Raw genomic sequence first — 20,991 nt, 5'->3', positions numbered from 1 at the left:
GCTCGGCTGTCTCTATTTTTCCTCATCACCTTTATAAGCAACATTTCAGTTCTTCACCTTTACGACGCCCACAACTGAAATTGGTGATGTACTCAAAAGCAGCACTGCCTGTACTTGGATGTCTATCTGTGCATGTGCATTATGGTAATGCTATGACAAGCACTAGCATCTATGTTGTGGAGAAAGGCACCCCTATACTGGGTATGGACTTAGTTTCTAGGTCAAATATTTATATTGTGGGGAATGAATTGGTTCCACCCACTCCTCCTACCACTGTGCAACATATAAAGACAACAATAAAAGAGGGCATTGGCTGCGCTATAGGCTTTGTAAACCAGGTGAAAATAAAAGACTCAGTAAAGCCTGTACAACAAAAACTTCACTGACTTCCTTTATCAGTGAGAAATGCAGTTTCCCAAGAGTTTTGCCGCTTACAAGCTGAAGGCATATTTGAACAGGTGGATGCTTCTCTAGAAAAATGAAGAAATTTGCTTATGTGTGGACCTGCGTGAACCCAACAGAGTGATAATAATTGACAGCCATCCAATCCCACACATGGAGGATTTATTTACAGAGTTAAGTGGAGCCACTGCATTTTCAAGCATTGATTTAAACAATGCATACCTTCAAGTGATACTTCACGAGGAAAACAGAGATCTGACTGCTTTCATAACTCATGATGGATTGTTCCGATTCCGTCGGGTCCCATATGGACTGGCCTCAGCACCAGCCGCTTTTCAAAAAATTATACCTACAATATTGAAAGGCCTTCAAGGAGTCCATAATTATCTAGATGATGTCATTGTGTATTGATGCACACCAGCCGAACATGATCGCAATCTACAGGCTGTATTAATGGCATTAATACGTGCAGGACACTAAATCATGATAAATGCAAGTTCAGCTGCACAAGCCTTAACTTATTGCGACATACTATCATGGCACAAGGCCTGCTACCCAACAACTGTCATATCCAGGCTAACCCCCACGGATGCAGCCAAATTGCATTTATTTCTTGGACTGACTCCCTGGTATTCACGGTTTTTGCCAAACTACTCATCAGAGGTAGAGCCTATGAGGGCGTGCTCAAGAAACATGGATTCCCCTTCGGGTGGGGAACTCCAATGCTATTAGTGGATTTGAGTTAGAAAATCCACGTATTGGAAGGATTCGGTTCAGAAGCCACTTTTCTGAAAGAGTATGGCACGGGCACTGCGTTGCATGCCTGGGGGGTCCAGCATGTTAATGCGCTGCTCGCGGGCAGTTCATGTCGTCATTGTGATGCCATAACTGTTGCGCAGTAAAGATCGTGGCTGGCCTTTGCAAACGGTCAAACCACCCCAGTTGTCCCCTGCTCTGCAGCGGGCACTCGGGCAGATCTGAGGGTTTCAGCAAGAGATAATCCGTCGCCCACGGGCCCGCAGACCTCCCGCTCCTCTAAGCGCTCCATCCAAGCTTCGGGCGGGGGAAGCGATCCATCTAACAGATGGTAGCCCTTACACCCGATGACACCGGAGACCAGATGTCCACTGCGGCATCGGAGGGTGGGCTTTTATTGTCCGATGATGATCTAGACCCGCTCGCCCCCTGCCAAGCTGGCCTGTTCGGCGACACCGTCTGTGAATTCACCCAGGAATTCAAGGCGGTGAGAGAGCAGTCTGATGGGTGATGTCCTATCGGCGGGTCCGTAAGCTCGCTCCGCCCGCCGTACCATTCATATCTGCTCCTCGCTGAAGGCGCCTGCCTACGAGAGCTGCACCGCCCCCGCACACGCCTCTGGTGAAGCGAACGCGTTGAGCACCTTGGAAGCAGGCAGCCCCCCTGCCCAGAACGCCGCTAAGTCCGGCAATGGACCGCGAAGCATCCCTGGGACAGGCCATCTGGAGAAGAGGGATCTTGCTCTTTCCCCGCTGGAGAGCGGGGCCCCATTTCCAACGGCACTTTTTACTGCCATGAAAACATCAATGAAAGAGCACTTTTCCACTTCCCCGGATGTGACAGCCCGAAATCTGCCAGTCTGGGACGCTATGCTTTCTAGCTTGCAGGTTCGGTGCATTTCGCCAGTGGCTCACGAGCGCTGGGAGGACGGTCTCCTTTCTCCCACCCCTCGAGCCTCCCCTTCGGAGCTCGGGTGCGGAGTGAGAGCAAATCTTTCACCTCCAGCTCTTCCGTGGGACCCGTGCGCTTCCCGGATCAGCACACCCACTCCGCGCTGCCCCACTGCTGGTACATCAGCGATTGTAGCGATGAGTCCATTAGCGGGAGCTCTGCCTGCCTGGTTAGCGCGGACCAGCCCCTCGCGGTGGCTCATATGTACAATCAGACTTGGCTATGCAATTCAGTTCGTGAAACGGCCTCCCAAGTTCACGGGTGTGTATTCACCAGGGTCAGCCCCTTATTTGCCCTTGTCTCGCAAGAGGAGATTGCTGTCCTCCTGGCGAAGGATGCAATCGAGCCGCTCCCTCCAGCCGAGACGGAGAGCGGATTTTACAGCCCACACTTCATCGTGCCCAAAAAGAACGGTGGGTCACGGCCAATCCTAGATCTGCGCGTTTTGTACCGCTGTCTGCTCAAGCTGCCGTTCAGAATGCTCACGCAGAAGCACATCCTACGGTGCGTTCGTCCTCTGGGTTGGTCTGCAGCTTTAGACCTGAAGGACGCGTATTTCCATGTCTCCACTCTTCCCCGCCACCGTCTGTTCTGCGGTTTGCGTTGAAGGTTGAGCTTGGCAATACAAAGTCTTCCCCTTCGGGCTCTCTCTGTCTCCGGGGGTCCTCACCAAGCCCGCGGAGGGTGCCTTAGCACCCATTCGGCTCGCGGGCATCCGCATACTTAATTGTCTCGATGATTTTTGCCCACTCTCTGAGAAATTGATTATGCACAGAGACAAGGTGCTCCGGTACTTCCACCTGTTGGGGTTTCAGGTCAACCAAAAAAAGAGCAAACTCGCCTCCGTGCACAGGATCTCTCCTCTGGGGCTGGAGCTGGATTCGGTCACCATGGCAGCGCGCCTTTCCGGAGAGCGCGCTCAGCTGATGCTGTACTGTCTGAGAGAGCTCGACTGCAAAATAGTGGTCCACTGAAACTAGTTCAGAGGCTCCTGGGGCATATGGCATCCGCAGCCGCTTCACGCCACTCGGATTACTCTATATGAGACCACTTCAGCACTGGCTTCATGATCGAGTCCCCAGACGCGCATGGCACGCGCGCGCACACCGAGTCTCTGTTACTGCGCTGTGTCGCCGCGCCCTTAGCCCTTGGAGTGACCCCTCGTTCCTACAGGCCTGAGTGCCTCTAGGACAGGCGTCCAGTCTTGTTGTCGTTTCAACAGATGCTTCCAACACAGGCTGGGGGGCTGTGCGTTGCGGGCATGCAGCTGCGGATCTGTGGAAAGGAACCCAGTTGCATTGGCATATTGCCTGGAGCTGTTGGCAGTGTTCCTCACTCTCCACTGTTTTTTTCCGGTGCTGGAGCAGCAACACGTGGTGGTGAGGACAGACAGCATGGCGGCGGCGGCTTATATCAACCACTTGGGGGGTATTCACTCTTGCCGCATGTCTTAGCTCGCCCGCCGTCTGCTCCTCTGGAGTCATTCGCGGCTGAAATCGCTGCACGCCATTCACATTCAGGCAAGCTCAACCGTGCAGCCTATCCGCTCTCACGGCAGCCTTACGTCCTGGAGAATGGAGACTCCACCCCGAGTCTGTTCAGCTGATATGGGCGCGATTCGGGGAAGCCCAGATTGATCTGTTGAGTCCCCCGAGATCGCTCATTGCCAGTTGTTCTTTTCCCTGACCGAGTGCTCTCGGCACGGATGCACTGGCTCACAGCTGGCCTCGGGGCATGCGCAAATACATGTTTCCCCCAGTGAGCCTGCTCGTGCAGTTACTGAGCAAGGTCAAGGAGGACAAGGAACAGGTTGCTGGTTGCGCCCCTCTGGCCCAACCGGACCTGGATGTCAGAGCTCTCCCTCCTCGCAATGGCCCTCCCCTGGCAGTTCCCTTTGAGAGAGCACCTACTCTCTCAGGGACAGGGCACCATCTGGCACCCTCGCCGATGTTTGGATCCTCCGGGTGGTCCTTAGACGCGAGGAAGACTTGGGTAACCTACCAATTGCGGTAGCTAATACCGACACTCGGGCTAGAGTGAAGTGGAGTCTATTCACTGAATGGTGCGTCTCTCGCAGAGAAGATCCCTGTAATTTGCCAGACCAGTGTTGTGCTTTCTCTACGCCAAGAGAAGCGGGAGAGCAGGCTGTCGCCCTCTACACTCAAGGTTACGTGGCTGCCATCTCCGCTCTCATGACGCGGTGGCTGGCAGCACCGTGGGAAAGCATAACCTCATCATCCGGCTCCTCAGGGGCGCTAGACGAATTAATCCACCCAGCCTCCCTCTCATGCCCACTTAGGATCTCGCCCTCATTACACGAGTCGCGTCAGATCCCTTTCGATCCTCAACTCAGTATCTTTTCTGTCTTTGAAGACAACTCTGCTGGTCGCGTTGATATCGATTAAAGGGTCGGGGACCAGGAGGCATTTTTCAGTCAGTGACTCGTGCCTGTAATTGGGCTGGCTTCCTCTCACGTCCTGAGACCCCGCCCGCGATATGTGCCCAAGGTTCCTACCACTTCGTTTTATTACCAGGTAGTGAGGCTGCAAGCTCTGCCCCCAGAGGAGGCAGACCCAGCCCTTTCTTTATTTGTCCAGTTCGCGCCATGCGTATTATCTGGACCGCACTTAGAGTTTAGATCATCTGAGCAGCTCTTTGTCTGTTATGGCGGTCGGCAGCAGGGGAGTGCCTTATCGAATTAAGATTGTCCCACTGGATGCCTTTCTCTCGCTTATCAGAGCCGAGGTGAGCTGTGTCCCCCTCTCTAACAGACATCTGTAGAGCTGCGGGCTGGGTGACACCCAACACATTTGCAAGGTTTTACAATCTGTGAGTGGAGCCGGTTTCCTCAAGGGTATAAGGTAACCCTTGTTGATTGAGGAAACAACTCGGTAGGGTGTTGAAACACGCTTGCTGCGCCATTCTCCCTAACACGGAGATACGTGCGCCTTTTTATCTGTCAGTAAGTTCCCCGTCAGGTGAGCCCTGCAGATACCTCCGTGGCCCCCAGCACTGACTCCGCGGAGGAGTCACTTGCTGGCCCACTACATTGTTGATCTGCCCGCTGGTCAGCCCGTGTTTTGGGTATAGGTGCCTGCTATGCGTGATCCCCACTAGGTGATCCCATATGCCTATTCCGCCATGGTTCAGTCCACCCCTCTCGGGTGGACTCGTGTCTTCCTTTTCCGCTAACCACCCTCTTTATGCGCACTCCCTCTTCTTAGGGCTAGTCCATGTGTAATCGTGCCATCTTATTTCCCCCTTGGGTAACGGATTACCTCCGCAACGTCCTCCCTATCGGATTGCACGCTTCCCAACGTACTGTCGTATTTTCCTAGAACTATACCTAGACGCTCGGGACTTCCCAAAAAATATACCTTAATCCGTAAAACTTCCGTTAAAGTGGGACAAGTTAGGGCCAGGGACACGTTGGAGGACCGCGCTTCTCATGATATAGGTGCGTCACGCTTACTTGACTACCCTCTCATCGAAGGCGTTGGTAAGGTGCAGTCATTATGGCGTTTTCCATAGTTCTCCCAATACGTGGATTTTCTAAATCAAATCCACTAATAGCATTGGAGTTCCCCACCCGAAGGGAAACGCTCTGGTTACTAAAGTAATTGTCGTTCCCTGAGGAGGGGAACGGAAATGCTATTTACCATCGCCATAATGACTGTCCCTTAGCTGTTAGTAAAATCTCTTCAGCTTAAAAGGATAGCGAATGCTTGCTCCACCTGTGCTTATATGCTGAGTTAATTGGCAATGAAGCACACGTGCGCAAGCTTACGCTGCCAATTCATTGTCATTCATTGGCCCTTTCCATACTCTTTCAGACAAGTGGCTTCTGAACCGAATCCTCCCAATACGTGGATTTTCTAAATCAAATCCACTAATAGCATTTCCGTTCCCCTCCTCGGGGAACGAGGGTTACTTTAGTAACCAGAGCGTTCTTTCAGTTGGACTGAGAGTGCAAAGATGAGCATTGTGAAATTAAAGGAGCATATTGTCCACAGCCCAGCCCTTGTGATTTTTAACCCAGTTTTGCATACACTGGTAACCTGTGACACCTCAGATTATGGGTTAGGGCCTGTTTTAACTCAGATCCATGCAGACGGCTCTGAGCGTACAACTGCATTTGCCTCTCGCACACTCAACAGCTGAAATAAAGTACTCCATTGTGGAGAAAGAGGCCCTGGCTTGTGTGTGGGCCGTGGAACTGTGGCAAACATACTTATGGGGCCGACCATTCACGCTTAGAACGGATCATCAAGCTTTAACTACCTTTCTTGCAACTAAGGGTATGGGCCGTGCTGGAATGCGCATTGCAAGATGGTCCACCCGTTTCCTTTGCTTGAACTATGAGGTGTCCTACAAGCTGGGTTCTGAAAAAGTCACAGCAGACTGTCTCTCACACCTTCCTTTACCTACCTGTGAGGACACTAACTCTACTATCGAAACTGACATGGTAGCATTTATTTCTGCTGAACCTCGTGCTTTTTCATTGGATGAGTTCACCAAGGAAAGCGCTGCATGTCCAGAATTGTCAGCATTGCGACTGCATCTACTTACAGGATGGCTTAAGAGCAAGAAAAACCTTCAACCTGAGCTGGCACCATATTTTCACATCCGGGATGAACTGGCTGCACAAGACAGCTTGGTCTTTAAAGGTTTTTACCCCTTGGTGGTGCCTATAGCGTTGCATGTGTCCCTAATTAACTTGGCTCATCAGGGCCACCAGGGTATTGTTAGAACCAAACAGAGGCTCCGTGACTTGGTCTGGTGGCCTGGCATGGATATTTAAGTTCAGTCTGCTATTGCATTATGTCAGATTTGCCAAGCTCATGACAAGAGTGTGAAAACGCATACACCTCCTCTTCAGCCTGTACCATTTCCAGCTGCACCCTGGCTAAAGGTTGGATTGGACATTGTGGGACCATTTGAGTTAGCAACCTGGTATTGCAGGTATGCACTCACATTAGTTGACTACTACAGTAAGTGGCCAGAAATAGCCTTCACCAGTAATGTCACCACTGTCATTGAATTTCTCACCACAACATTCAACCGGTTTGGCAACCCGGTGGAAATACTTACTATTGGTGTGCAATTGACATCTCTTGTTTTTGCCGAGTTTCTTACAAACAGGGATATCCAGCATGTGCATACTTTCCTGTACTTCCCACAATCTAATGGTGCTGTGGAGCGTATGAACCATGTCCTGAAGGATTGGATTCAAACAGCAAGCTTGGAAGGAAAGCCTTGGAAAATGGCAGTGAGGGACTTCTTGTTGCAATTACACCTTGTTGCACTCACACTATCATACTAAACCTCATGCCACCACAGGGGTTGCTCTTAGTGAACTCTTGCTGGGATGCAAACTCAGAACGAACTTGCACATTCTGCCCACTTGGCCTCCTGCTTGCACCGACGCTACGGTGCAAGCTCATGTTCAGGCTCGAAAAGCTCGAGTCAAAATATATACTGACAAAAAACGGGCTGCACAACCAGGTGACAAAGTGCGTGTGAGGATACCCACTCATGTGAAAAAAAGCAGGGGGAAATTCAGTCCACCGTGTATGTTGTTGGGGAAAAAAAGCCAGGACACATATATCCTGGATGATGGAAAAGTGTGGAATGCTGTTCACCTGTCCCCATGTCCTGAGCAAAGTGTAACACACTTGAAGAAGACGACAAGTGTGTGATGAACTTGGGATCTTTTATTCAGCCAGCGTAGTTATCTGATACAGATATCGCTAGAACGTACACAACAACAGTGCTACTATTATACATTACGAAAGCTGACTCTTCTTCTCTTCCTTTTTCTCAGGTCTGCTCCTGCGGATATTCTCCAAAGAGCTACTGCCACCTGCCGGTCACTCATCGCATCGCTGTAAGTATACAAATACTATACATGCACTGGCTAAATAATTAAACACATATTAAACAGTTATTTAAGACAGCAAAAACATTATTTGGGTTGGGGTTTGGGAGCTAGCATTTGATTCACAATTTAACAGTATATTCTAGTTTTCCCCACAAAAGCAACTCGGATAATGAATCTACTGTGTAAAAGAGGTCGGTGGGCTGAGCCCAGAGCTGGACACGAGCTGTGCTCTCTCCTCACGCGTGCATGCTGTGACATCACGAACAGACTCCTATAGAGCTCGTACTTGATCATGCGCTGATCACGAGCACAGGCAGCCAATCAAAACGCAGCTTAGGTCTGCTGTACATTGAGACTGTTAACTGGTTTCATTCTGATCAGACAGAGAGAAAGGTTGCATGCTTTGCTTTCCGCCTAATTCCAGTCAGTTTTGTGTGCGTCAATGATGAGAAATCACACACACACACACACACACACACACACACCAAACACATACACAAAGTGTGATGGACAATAAAGAGCTTTAAATGGGGTTCAAGTCTCCGTGTTCTTACCGGCACTCCATGGCGACGATCAAATTCACCTAAAAACCAGCTAACTCCTCTACAAAATTGGTCCTTCGAGCCGGAGCTGGTCGTTACCATGGCAACCCCAAAGTCAGCCCCATCCTCTTCTCGACGTCCACACAGAGTGATCCAGAGACCTGCCTACTTAGATGACTACATAGTCAATTATGCTGGAAACCCATCTAGCCATCCAGTTGGACCTAAAGAGAAAGCAATAATGACGTCAACCCCCATCACTACTAGTCAATCATATGGAACTGCTGGTTCATCAGAGGACTTTATGCAGCAGATGATGGAGATTACAAAACAGCAAAGTGAGACAGCAAGGCGCCAAACAGAGCTCTTGGAGAAAGTCCTGCTACACAGTAGCCTTCAAGCATCCACCCCCTCCTCACGAGCATCATCACGGCATCAGACACCTCGGACCCGAATCCTGCAATCAGTGGAAAAGGGACAGCCGACATCTGAAGTAAGCCCTGATGTTGTTAGAATACAGTCCTCTCCCTGGCCACTGCCTAATAATCCCCCAACTGTGGAAGAGCTTTCTCAGTCGCTGAGGAAAACCCACCTCAGAGACACTTATTTCCAGTCACCTCCACCTGTAAGCAGAGAAACCACCTTAACGTCACATCAGTATGCCACACCCTATAGCAGCTCTCCATTAGACCAAATTAGAACCCATCAGCACAACCAAGCAGAGCCATGGACTAAACCACTGCCTCCTCTCCCTGGACAGCAACCCATCCAAACCACCCAGCCACATTTCTATAACATACCACCTGCAGCTGTCCACCCAGTACACAGCCGGTTCGTTTCAGTGACTGAGCCAATGCCACAAACGTCATACCAAGCTACATCTCAATTTAGGGCTAACACTGTACCCTATGCACCTCCTCCTCCCTCATACTGGAGTCCAACAGTGGAAGGGCCCACCTTTCCAGATTTTTACAAAGAGGACAGAGCTCAGTATGTGGAACTTAGGATGGCTTTGGATAATTTGCTCCACCCTCAAATACCAGAGAATTATAAGTACTCCATCCTCCTGAAGCATGTGAAGGTACCTAATGCTCACAGACTAGTGTTAGCACATGCAGAATCAGTCACTCCTTACACAAATGCCCTGCAAGCCCTCGACAGGAGGTATGGCAGGCCCTACCAGTTTGTGCTGAGAGAAATAGAGACATTGGAGAACCTCCCAGCTATTCGTGCTGGTGATGAGCGGGCATTCGATGAGTTTTCTCTCAGAGTCCAAGCAATAGTCGGCATGCTTAAAGCCCTCAAGGATGATGGTATTGAGGAACTGCACAGTGGGTCAAATGTTAAACGACTGTTGAACCGTCTTCCTCGTTCACAACAAACTCAATTCAGGAGGCATCATCTCAAGAGAAACCCAGATAAGACAAAGTTCTCTCTCCTTGAGTTTGCAGATTGGCTGCAGCTGGAAGCTAACTGCTTAGAATTTGACCCAACTGATACCACCAGAACTCTAAATCGAGATCAAAGAGCAGTCACTCGACAACAAACCAGGCAAACCAGCATACTGCATGGTGTTAATCAAAGACAGACTACAGAACAGGTAACCAAACCCACCATAATACAGCAGAAAGCACCTAACAAACACAAACCTGTCTGTCCATACTGCAATGCGGATCATTACCTCAGCCAGTGTACCGCCTTCAATACATTAACTAAGGAGCAGATTGTGGGTTGGATTAAAGAGAATAAACGATGCTGGAAATGTGCACGTTTACACATGGCTAAAGACTGTGACCTTCAAAAGCCTTGCCACCTGTGTCAAGCCAAACATCTCTCTGTGCTCCATGACATAAATCAAAGGAGAGCTGAAGTTACGAACGAAAGCAGTAGTTTGTATAACTCAACCACAGAGACTCTGTACCTAGACCAGCCACGCTGTGGGGGCAAAGTCTTTCTAAAGGTTGTCAAGGTTACACTTCATTACCAACAAAAGGCTCTGGACACATTTGCAATACTTGACGATGGCTCAGAGCGCACCATTCTGCTTGCCACCGCTGCAAATCACCTTGGTTTAAAGGGCAAACCAGAACAGTTGAACTTACGGACAGTACACCAAGATATCAGGACATTACATGGCACATCTGTATCCTTCTGTATATCCACTCCAAGTAACCCTGGTAAGAGATATGCCATTCACGGGGCTTTTACCGCAGAGCAGTTTGGATTAGCAGAATACACTTATCCAGTGAGTTCCTTGCAGAAAAGGTACAGACACCTCAGGGGCGTTCCCATACCACCCCTGCACAAAGCTTGTCCCCTGCTGCTCATTGGTTCAGATCACACTGAGCTCATCACACCAACTGAACCAGTGTTATTGGGTCCACCTGGAGGTCCAGCAGCAATCAGAACTTGCCTTGGCTGGGCTTTGCAAGGCCCCTCCAAACATGTACAAGAACAACTCCCAATTTCACAGTGCCTGTTCACATCTAATTGTTCTCCATCCGCAGAACTTTATCATCAGATTGAAAAGTTATGGCAGATGGACATCCTGCCGTACCGAAGTGAGAAAATTGTAGTAAGGTCACAACAGGACCAAGAAGCCTTGAACATGCTCGAGACACAAACAGTGCAGGTGAAAGTGGATGGAATTGACAGATATGCCACCCCACTTTTAAGAGTCAAAACAATGACTTTACTCAATGCCCCCAAAGAGGCTGTAATGTGCCATCTCCGTAGCACTGAACGCCGTCTGACAAAGGACCCACCATTAGCCCTCAAATATCAAGAGGAAATCAAAAAACTGGAGAATGCTGGTTATGCCACTAAAATACCACCTCAAGAAGCAGCCCAATCTACAGAGTCATGGTATCTGCCCCACCACATTGTGACACACAATGGAAAGCACAGAGTGGTGTTCAATTGCTCTTACACATACAATGGAGAAAATCTGAACAAGCAGCTGTTGCCAGGACCAACATTAGGCCCCACTCTCCTTGGAGTGTTAATTCGCTTCAGAGAACATCGAGTCGCCATCAGTGGAGACATTAAAGGGATGTTTCACCAGGTCCGTCTGCTCCCCAAAGATAAACCCCTTCTGCGGTTCTTGTGGCGGGACCTAAACCCAGAAAACCCACCTGATGTGTATGAGTGGCAAGTCCTTCCATTCGGCACAACCTGTAGCCCCTGTTGTGCAACCTTTGCCGTTCAGCGACACGTTTTTAGCCATTGCCAACAGGGTGACAAGCTACGACAGTCAGTTGAACAATCATTCTATGTAGACAACTGCCTACAAAGCACTTCATCTGCAGTTGAAGCCCGTGAACTAATTGATGGTCTAAGGTCCATACTAGCCTCAGGGGGTTTCGAAATCCGTCAGTGGGCAAGCAATGAGTCCACAGTGGTCAGACATCTCCCTAAAGAGGCCAAATCAGAGAATACTGAGCTGTGGATTTCTCAAAGTCAGGCAGACCCCCATGAAATGACACTGGGACTTAGCTGGCATTGTGTACCAGACACCCTACATTACCGTCGCCGCCCGCTGCCCTACCAGGAGGTAACAATGAGGAATATCTATCGTGTCCTTGCCAGCCAATATGACCCACTAGGCTACATCATACCCTTCACAACAAGGGCCAAAATCATTGTACGTCAACTGTGGGCAAAAGAACGAGAATGGGATGACCCCCTTCTACCATCAGAACTACTGCAGGCCTGGCAGAATTGGGAGGCCGAACTGAATCATCTTCCAAAAATTACCATGCCCCGTTGTTATGTGTCGGCCACTCTAGACGTTCCAGAGGCAGAACGAGAGCTCCATATCTTCTGCGATGCCTCTGCAGAAGCTTACGGGTCAGTAGCATACCTTCGCACTGAGCACCAAGGCCAGATTGAGCTGGCATTCATTCATGCAAGATCTAGAGTGTCACCCAAAAGGCAACAATCTGTACCCAGGCTCGAACTGTGCGCCGCCCTCACTGGAGCACAGTTAGCCAAGCTGCTTCATAATGAGCTGTCACTCAAGATCAAAGACACATTCTTGTGGAGCGACTCAACAACCGTACTTACCTGGATCAAATCAGAATCTTGCAGATTTAAAGTTTTTGTGGGGACTAGAGTAACTGAAATACAAGAGCTCACCGAAGGTTACTATTGGCGGTTTGTAGATTCAGGAAACAATGTTGCAGATGACATCACACGTGGCAAATCCTTGCTTGAACTGTCCCAACCCAACAGATGGAGTAAAGGGCCAGATTTCCTCTATCTACCACCCGTTAGCTGGCCAGAAAGCCCTTCTGTAGAACTAGATGCAGACCTGACTGAGCTCCGTAAAACAAAGTTTTGTGGTCTCACCTTGGATGGTTCTGGATCATCACTGCCAGATGCCAACCAATTCTCCACCTTTGAAGAACTTCTGGAGGCCACTTGTAGATCCTTACATGGGGCGGCAGGAGAAACCACTGACCCAGAAGCCATACAGTACAGACAAGCTGATACGGATTTACTAAGGCGAGCCCAAACAGACAGTTTCCCCTCAGAGTATAATGCCCTTACAGCTGGTAAGCCAATCCCATCATCAAGTCGTTTGCTTTCACTATCACCTGAGTTGGATAAGACAGCTGCACTCATCCGTGTTGGAGGACGATTACGGCAAGCCCAGCACTTGTGTTACAGTACTGTACATCCAATAGTCCTGGATCCAAATCACCCAATCACCCGACTCCTCATAAAACAGTATGATGCCAAACTCGGTCACCCTGGTCCAGAAAGGGTCTTTGCTGAAATGCGAAGGTATTACTGGATCCTCAGAGGGAGAGAAGCAATACGGCGCCATCAACGTTCTTGTGTCGAATGCCAAAGGTGGAGAGCAAAGCCCAATATCCCAAAGATGGCAGAACTCCCTCCAGCCAGACTTCGTCTCATGAAACCGCCTTTCTTTTCCACGGGAGTAGATTGCTTTGGCCCATTCCTGGTAAAACGAGGAAGGAGCAATGAAAAGAAATGGGGTATTATTTTCAAGTGCATGACAACACGCTGTGTGCACTTAGATCTTCTGGCCAACATGGACACAGACTCCTTTCTAATGGCTCTCAGACGCATGGTTGCTCGACGAGGAACTCCCTCTGAAATACTGGCAGATCAGGGCACCAATTTTCGAGGAGGAGATAAAGAATTACAAACTGCATTTACAGCCATGAGTCCCGATCTCCAAGCCCAGTTAGCAAAACAGAAAATCCAGTTCCATTATAATCCTCCAAATGCCCCACATTTTGGAGGTATGTGGGAGCGAGAAATCCGCTCAGTCAAAGCAGCCTTACGCACCATAATAGGACCCCAAACTCTCACAGAGGAAGTACTCAGAACACTCCTTATAGAGGTTGAGGCTATACTCAATGCAAAGCCACTGGGTTATGTTTCTTCTGACCTTGCTGACCCAGATCCTGTGACCCCAAATTACCTGTTGATGGGGCGGCCAGATGCGTCACTACCACAAGTCATCTACCCAGAATCTGAGATCCTTAGTCGGAAAAGATGGCGGCACTCACAGGTCTTGGCCGACCAGTTCTGGACGAGTTTCATTAAGAATTACTTACCCACCCTGCAACAACGTCAGAAATGGATGACAGACACCAGCAACCTCACACCTGGAACAGTCGTGATGATAATAGATCACCAACTTCCTCGAGCCTTGTGGCCTGTCGGCAAAGTTGTTACCACATACCTCGGATTGGATGGTCGTGTTCGTTCAGCAACGATAGAAGTCAAAAACAAACAATATCATCGTCCTGTGGCTCGTCTTATCACTCTGCCTTCTATTCCAGATGATAACCCTACAACGGACTAAAATGGCAAAGGATGATTGTACATTTGCATAGCAAATGTAAGGGCGGCTGTAAAAGAGGTCGGTGGGCTGAGCCCAGAGCTGGACACGAGCTGTGCTCTCTCCTCACGCGTGCATGATGTGACATCACGAACAGACTCCTATAGAGCTCGTACTTGATCATGCGCTGATCACGAGCACAGGCAGCCAATCAAAACGCAGCTTAGGTCTGCTGTACATTGAGACTGTTAACTGGTTTCATTCTGATCAGACAGAGAGAAAGGTTGCATGCTTTGCTTTCCGCCTAATTCCAGTCAGTTTTGTGTGCGTCAATGATGAGAAATCACACACACACACACACACACACACACACACCAAACACATACACAAAGTGTGATGGACAATAAAGAGCTTTAAATGGGGTTCAAGTCTCCGTGTTCTTACCGGCACTCCATGGCGACGATCAAATTCACCTAAAAACCAGCTAACTCCTCTACATACTGGTTGTACTTGAAAACCAAAAACATCCTCGAACCAGATGCCCACCAGTCTGGCATAAAGACTTTGTTACATGAACCTTATACACATGCACATTCCTCATTATAGCAGGGCTATATCAGTGTTATAAAGTTGCTCGCCTTAAGAAGTTACACGTTGAATAGTAATTCTACATTGTTTTTGTTTTCTTATTACATCCACAGTGGAGTTATGCTTAAGTTTGTATCATTGCTGGAAAAATAATAATAATTATTATTATATGCATATTGTATAAGTCTAACCTCACAACTGATTAATTTGTGATTTCAGTTGGTAGAGTGGTTGTTGAACACCTCCCCTAGTACTAACCTAAAAAGGGGGAAAAATGTTGTGTTGTTTAATGTTCAGTCCTGTTATTATCATATGTGGCCAAAAGGCATCAAAAGGGGTGTGTGTAGGGGAGAAAGGGAGAAGAGAATAAAGTGAAGAAGTGTGGGGCTAAAGAGAGTTGTTTCGGCTGCATGTTCATTTACTAAATTATACAAAACACCACACCAGTCTCTTGCACCCTGGAAGCCTGTGGCGATATAGCCCTGCACTGCGAGCTGGAAGGCGGAGCTACCCAGACTGGCAAGGTTCGGGATTGCACATCTAGAAAGAGAGGAAACTGCTTTTTTATTGAAAATTTGGGTACCGCCAGCCCGAAGGCCACTTGACTGGTAGAGCAGGCAGCGGAGGTGGAGCAGATCTTGTAGCCATGGCTGGGTGCACTCGGCGAGGAGCAACCAAAGTAGATGAGGCAGTGGGAGAACAGTTTTCTGAGACTCCAGCAGTGTCGTCCAAGAGGCCAGCCTGCAATATGGGTGCATTGAGAAAGCGAGCTGTTTTAGCGTCTCTCATATCAGACAGGTTAAGCAAGAGGTAACGTTCCTGGACTATCAGTGTGGCCATCGTCTTCCCCAGGGCACAGGCGGCCGTTTTGGCTATAACATGCAGAGTGGAAGCAAACTGGCCCACAGCAGTGTAAACTCTGTCCATGAGAGACTCAGACATCATTCACACTTTGGACAGGAGTGTAGGTGGACCTCTCCAGGTGGAGGTGCCTTGTAGGCAAAGATTGACCACAATAGCGCTCTTCACCTGAGGAATCACCTCATATCTACTTTCTGCTCCACTGTCAAGGGTGGTGAGAGGGGGAGCGCACAAGGTCCAGGCAGAAAAGGTGCCCTCTATGCCTGTGTGAGGTCACTGTGTACCTCCAACTGTGTGTGTGTGTGTGTGTGTGTGTGTGTGTGTTTGTGTTTGTGTGTGTGGTGGTTTCCCAGTACTGGGTTGTGGCTGGAAAAGCATCTGCTGTGTAAAACGTATGCTGGAATAGTTGGTGGTTCATTCTGCTGTGGAGACCTCTGAATAGAGACTAAACCGAAGGAAAATGAATGAATAAATGAGAAAGCAGTGCATCACTCTTCTGTTTACCCACGATTCCTGTGTAGCAGACCTGATTGGACAGACCTTCAGGCAACTATTAATTAGTGCTGAATTAAACTGAACATATTTGTCATATTTGTCTGATTATTTGTCTGAAACTCTGGTAAAGGAGACTGAAGTTTGTCCTGCAGTTTATTCCTCTGGTGTGTTCGTTTCTTCAGTTTGAGATCAAGATCACGTGTGTCCAGCTCTGTGTCTCTATTGAATGACCTCTCAAAACTTCATCAAAACATCAGTTCAAAGGATCATCTACCAGATCTCAGAGAGAAAACACCATCATCTGCCAAAAGGTATTGTGTGGTTTATATTATTGCTCACACAAAAATTCTTAGCAGTGTTTATCAAGGGTTTTTAGTATACTTATACAATACTTTAAGATTTATTTTACACCTTGAACAACACCGTGAAGGTGTGACGCTTTTTTTCCTCTGGTGTGTTTGTGTGTTCAGTGTGAGATCAGGATCATGTGTGTCCAGCTCTGTGTCTGTGAAGAGTGATGGGTCAATGGGTAATCCACCAGATCTCAGTGGGAAAACACCATCATCTGCCAAAAGGTATTTTGTGTTTTATATTATTGATCACACATGGACTGTATTTCAGTATTTATCAGGACTTTCTTATTTTAGTTACACAACAATAAGTAAGATTTTTTCCACTAAACCAGTGTTATAATCTGAATGTATTCGTTTATACTCCTCATATGGACAGATATCTAATCATACAACATTTCCTTATGGTTTGTAAAGTTAAATAATGAATATGACTTTGTAAAATGCCCTCCTTGTCATTATGATGTTTAAATAAAGAGGCAGAAGATCCATCTGCAGCAGCTAGTTAGTAAAAAATCCCAATGTCAAGGTGAAGAAAACAATAATCCAAGTAAGTGGCAGAGAAATGTTTGCTGATCACATGAAATCAACTTACGACAAGGTTTATTTGTGATTTATGAAACATCTGTATGCAGACAATCCCATCATACGTCTTGATTCATGAGTTTGATCAGTGAGATAAGAATCCAGCTCAAAGCCTACATGCAGAGTTCTGTAGGAGCATCCTCAGGGTACAGAGAAACACAGCCAGCAATGCATGCAGGGCAGAATTAGGCCAGTATCCTCTACTCATGCGCATTGAGAAATGATCCGTTAAATATTGGAAACACATTAAAATGAGTGACCCCAACTCTTATCATTTTAAAGCCCTCAAAAACTAAGAAATAGACATAGAAAAAAGCCCCCTGATACAGATGATCCTAAAGCTGCAAACACAAACCAACACAACCAATATGACTAACAGCAGACAGCATCAGGACACGGACATGCTCATCCACAGAATTAAGCCCAATCAGAAGATAAATGCAGGAACAGAAGAGTATCTGATTTACTGGAATGAAGCAGCCGGTAGTAAAATTCAATGTTATTTAGACCTAAACAGAGATTATACCACAGCAACATATGTGAGTTCAGTAAAGCACAGTAATCTAAGAACAACAATGAGCAAATACAGGCTGAGTGCTCACAGTCTGACTGTAGAGACGGGCTGATTCAGACAGAACTGGCAACCCAGAGAGAGCGCATTGGCTGCAGGGTGGAGCTCTCCTGTGATGTGGATGGCACACAGCGCTGTCAGCCAAGTGTGACTCCAGAGAAGCAGACAATGAGCAGGCTGAGACATGCGATGGAAGTGTATACCCCCCAAACAGTTGATATAAGCCACCATTGCCATGCTGTCCATTCTGACGAGCACGTGTTTCTGCTCTAAAACCGGTAAAAAGCAGAGGAGAGCGAGAAACACTGGCGACAGCTTTAGACAGTTGATATGCCAATTCAGATGGGGTCCGGTTCATAAACCTGACGCTGCATGCTCGTTGCACATGGCCTCCCAGCCCGTACTGGAGGCATCCATCAATACGACAAGGCGAGAAAACCACCACATCTAGAAACACAGTCGGAATGACATCCTTAAACACATTGTTCAACCGTGTTGCTCTCATAGGGGTTTGGCTCTTTTAGTTGAAACTGCTCTTTTAGCTACCAGAAGGACATCCAGGGGACGAGAAGGAAGCCCAGTTCCACCACAGCTGTCACGTCGACGCCCGCACTGGTAGGAATACTGCATTTGATTTGAAGTCAGTGTGACAGAAGAAGTTCTTTACTCTCTTTGAGAGGTTCTGAAGCAAAAATCTCATGCTTGCTTCACATGCACCAGCTGATATACTGATAGTGATTAATCACTGGCACCTGAGGAGCCAAGCTATGCCAACTCATTTGCCCGTTTTCGTACTCTTGAGAGTCATTGGTCGTCTAGATCTCCCAAAGTGTCTTTATCTAGACACATGTCGCAGTTCCCATGAAGTGAAAACACCATTTTTACAAAATCCTAACACTATTTTAGACCTTTTCAGATCTATTTAATATAGCCTAGTATTAATGTAAAAAGAAATAGCACCAAAATTTTTGACAAGGGGTTTCATTTATAAACATGGACAAAACTAGGGTGAAAACATGGGTACGACACTTTCCACTTAAAAGTCAAATAAAAAATAAAAACACTGGACAAGTGGATGTGCAGAGCTGTAATTAAATTCTTCTTAAATGTTTTTAACTTGAATATTGACTTGAATGAAAAACTTTAAATGCAGGAGACACATGAGTGGGAATAATGGATGGGTACTTACATTTTCGGAAGGGCATAATAAATGATGTCACTGCCTTTTTTGATCTGAAATATTTCACTTTAAAGATTGATCTGAAATATTTCACATTAAAGATTGATCTTACACCTTGAAAAAACACTGTGAGGTTGTGACGCTCCTTTTCTTCTGGTGTGTTTGTGTGTTTAGTGTGAGATCAGGATCACGTGTGTCCAGCTCTGTGTCTGTGAAGAGTGACGGGTCAATGGGTAATCCACCAGATCTCAGTAGGAAAGCACCATCATCTGCCCAAAGGTACATTGTGTTTTACATTATTGATCACACTTGGACTGTGTTGTGTAAACCAACAATCAGAGTCGTTCCTGAATGAATTGTTTGAATAAATCAAACTTTGTTGACTCATTAAGGCACCTCCATTTGCAGTTTTAGTTACTCAGAGTTTCTTTCAGTAAATAATAATCTCGCATTTCTATGCCAACATGTGATGAGCCCGAATATGACAGGACCCCCCCCACCCCTTTAGGAAAGGCTCCTGACGTTTCCACCAAGACCACCCGAACTGCGAGCTTGAAAATCCCGGATCAACTTGGGGTCAAGGATGTCCTTAGCGGGAATCCAGGAGCGCTCCTCGGGACCATAACCCTCCCAGTCCGCAAGATACTGTTGAGACCATTGCACCCTCCGAACATCCAGTATCCTGCGAAATGTGTAGCCAGGCTTACCCCCAATGTTGCGAGGAGGAGGAGGGAATCTGTCAGAGGGAACAAAAGAAAAACCCAACACAGGTTTTAGGAAAGATACATATAAGGTGGGATTAATCCTAAATGACCTCGGTATTCCTAGACGATAAGAAACGTTTGAGGTTACTAAAGTAACCCTTCGTTCCCCAAGGAGGGGAACGGAAGCACTATAAGTGGATTTGATGTTCTAAATCCACGTATGGGAGATTCGGTTCAGAAGCTACTTGTCTGAAAGAGTATTGAACGGGCCAATGAAAGCAATGAATTGGCAGCGTAAGCATGCGCAGGTGTGCTGCATCGCCAATTAACTGAGCATATAAGCACACCTGGCGCCAGCAGATGCTATCCTTTTTAAGCTGAAGAGACTTTTAACAGCTAAGGGACAGTCATTATGGCGACGGAGTATAGTGCTTCCGTTCCCCTCCTCGGGGAACGAAGGGTTACTTTAGTAACCTCGAACGTTCCCCTTCGGGGGGAACTTCAGCACTATACTATTGATGTTCTAAATCCACGTATGGGAGCCCATTGAAAGTGCCATAATGACTGCACCTTACCAACACCCACCATGAGAGGGCAGTCAGGCAAGCGTGACGCACCCAAATCATGGAAGGCGCGGTCCTCCAACGTGCCCTTGGGCCTAACTTATCCCCACTTCAAAAGAAGCTTTACGGAATAGGTATATTTTTTGGGAGTCGCTAGCATCTGGATAATTCTAGGAATATACGACAGTACGTTGGGCAGCTCTACCAATGTCTGTTAAAGAAGCGCCGCGCGCACACGCCCAAGAGGATTCAACGCTCCAAGTGGAGTGCGCACGCACTCCCGGGGGGCGCGGCTGACCTCTGCTCAAATAAGCACATGAAATGGCCTCCACAATCCAGTGGGATAAACGTTGTTTAGACACGGCACTTCCCTGCTGCCGTCCGCCATATTAGACAAAGAGCTGCTCAGAAGATCTAAAGTACTGAGTACGGTCCACATAAACGCGAAAGGCACGACTGGACAAGTAAAGAAAGGGCTGAGTCTGCCTCCTCTGGGGGCAGCGCTTGCAGGGTTACTACCTGATCTCTAAAGGGACTTTGGGCACATAACCCGGGCGGGGTCTCAGGATAACGTGAGAGTTATCCGGCCCGAATTCCAGGCACGAGTCACTGACCGAAAATGCCTCCAGGTCCCAGACCCTCTTAATGGAGGCCAACGCGACCAGCAGAGCTGTCTTCAGGGACAGAAATCTTAAGGATACTGAATCGAGTGGCTCGAAGGGATCAAATCGCAGGCTTGTGAGA

General features: G+C 47.8%; 3 protein-coding genes across 7 annotated transcripts in view; 2 read left to right on the top strand and 1 right to left on the bottom strand.

Annotated features, from left to right (window-relative positions):
- Positions 1-20,991, bottom strand: part of si:ch73-389k6.1 — a 778,105-nt gene that overhangs the window by 388,971 nt on the left and 368,143 nt on the right. The gene's annotated exons all lie outside the window — the stretch shown is intronic.
- si:ch211-232d10.1 overlaps positions 1-20,991 on the top strand; it is a 257,213-nt gene that overhangs the window by 89,458 nt on the left and 146,764 nt on the right. The window lies entirely within an intron of this gene.
- LOC108183521 (NACHT, LRR and PYD domains-containing protein 3-like) overlaps positions 1-20,991 on the top strand; it is a 74,942-nt gene that overhangs the window by 8,099 nt on the left and 45,852 nt on the right. For both annotated transcript variants that reach the window (XM_073948209.1, XM_068220702.2), the window contains exons 3-6: positions 7,934-7,996; positions 16,477-16,605; positions 16,765-16,869; positions 19,155-19,259. In XM_073948209.1, coding sequence (XP_073804310.1) covers positions 7,934-7,996; positions 16,477-16,605; positions 16,765-16,869; positions 19,155-19,259 — 402 coding nt within the window. The remainder of the gene's footprint in view (positions 1-7,933; positions 7,997-16,476; positions 16,606-16,764; positions 16,870-19,154; positions 19,260-20,991) is intronic.

The sequence above is a fragment of the Danio rerio genome, chromosome 4 (genome assembly GCF_049306965.1).
Source record: "Danio rerio strain Tuebingen ecotype United States chromosome 4, GRCz12tu, whole genome shotgun sequence".
Taxonomy (NCBI): domain Eukaryota; kingdom Metazoa; phylum Chordata; class Actinopteri; order Cypriniformes; family Danionidae; genus Danio; species Danio rerio.
Note: the sequence above shows the minus strand (reverse complement) of the source record. Positions and strands in the feature narration are given on the sequence as shown.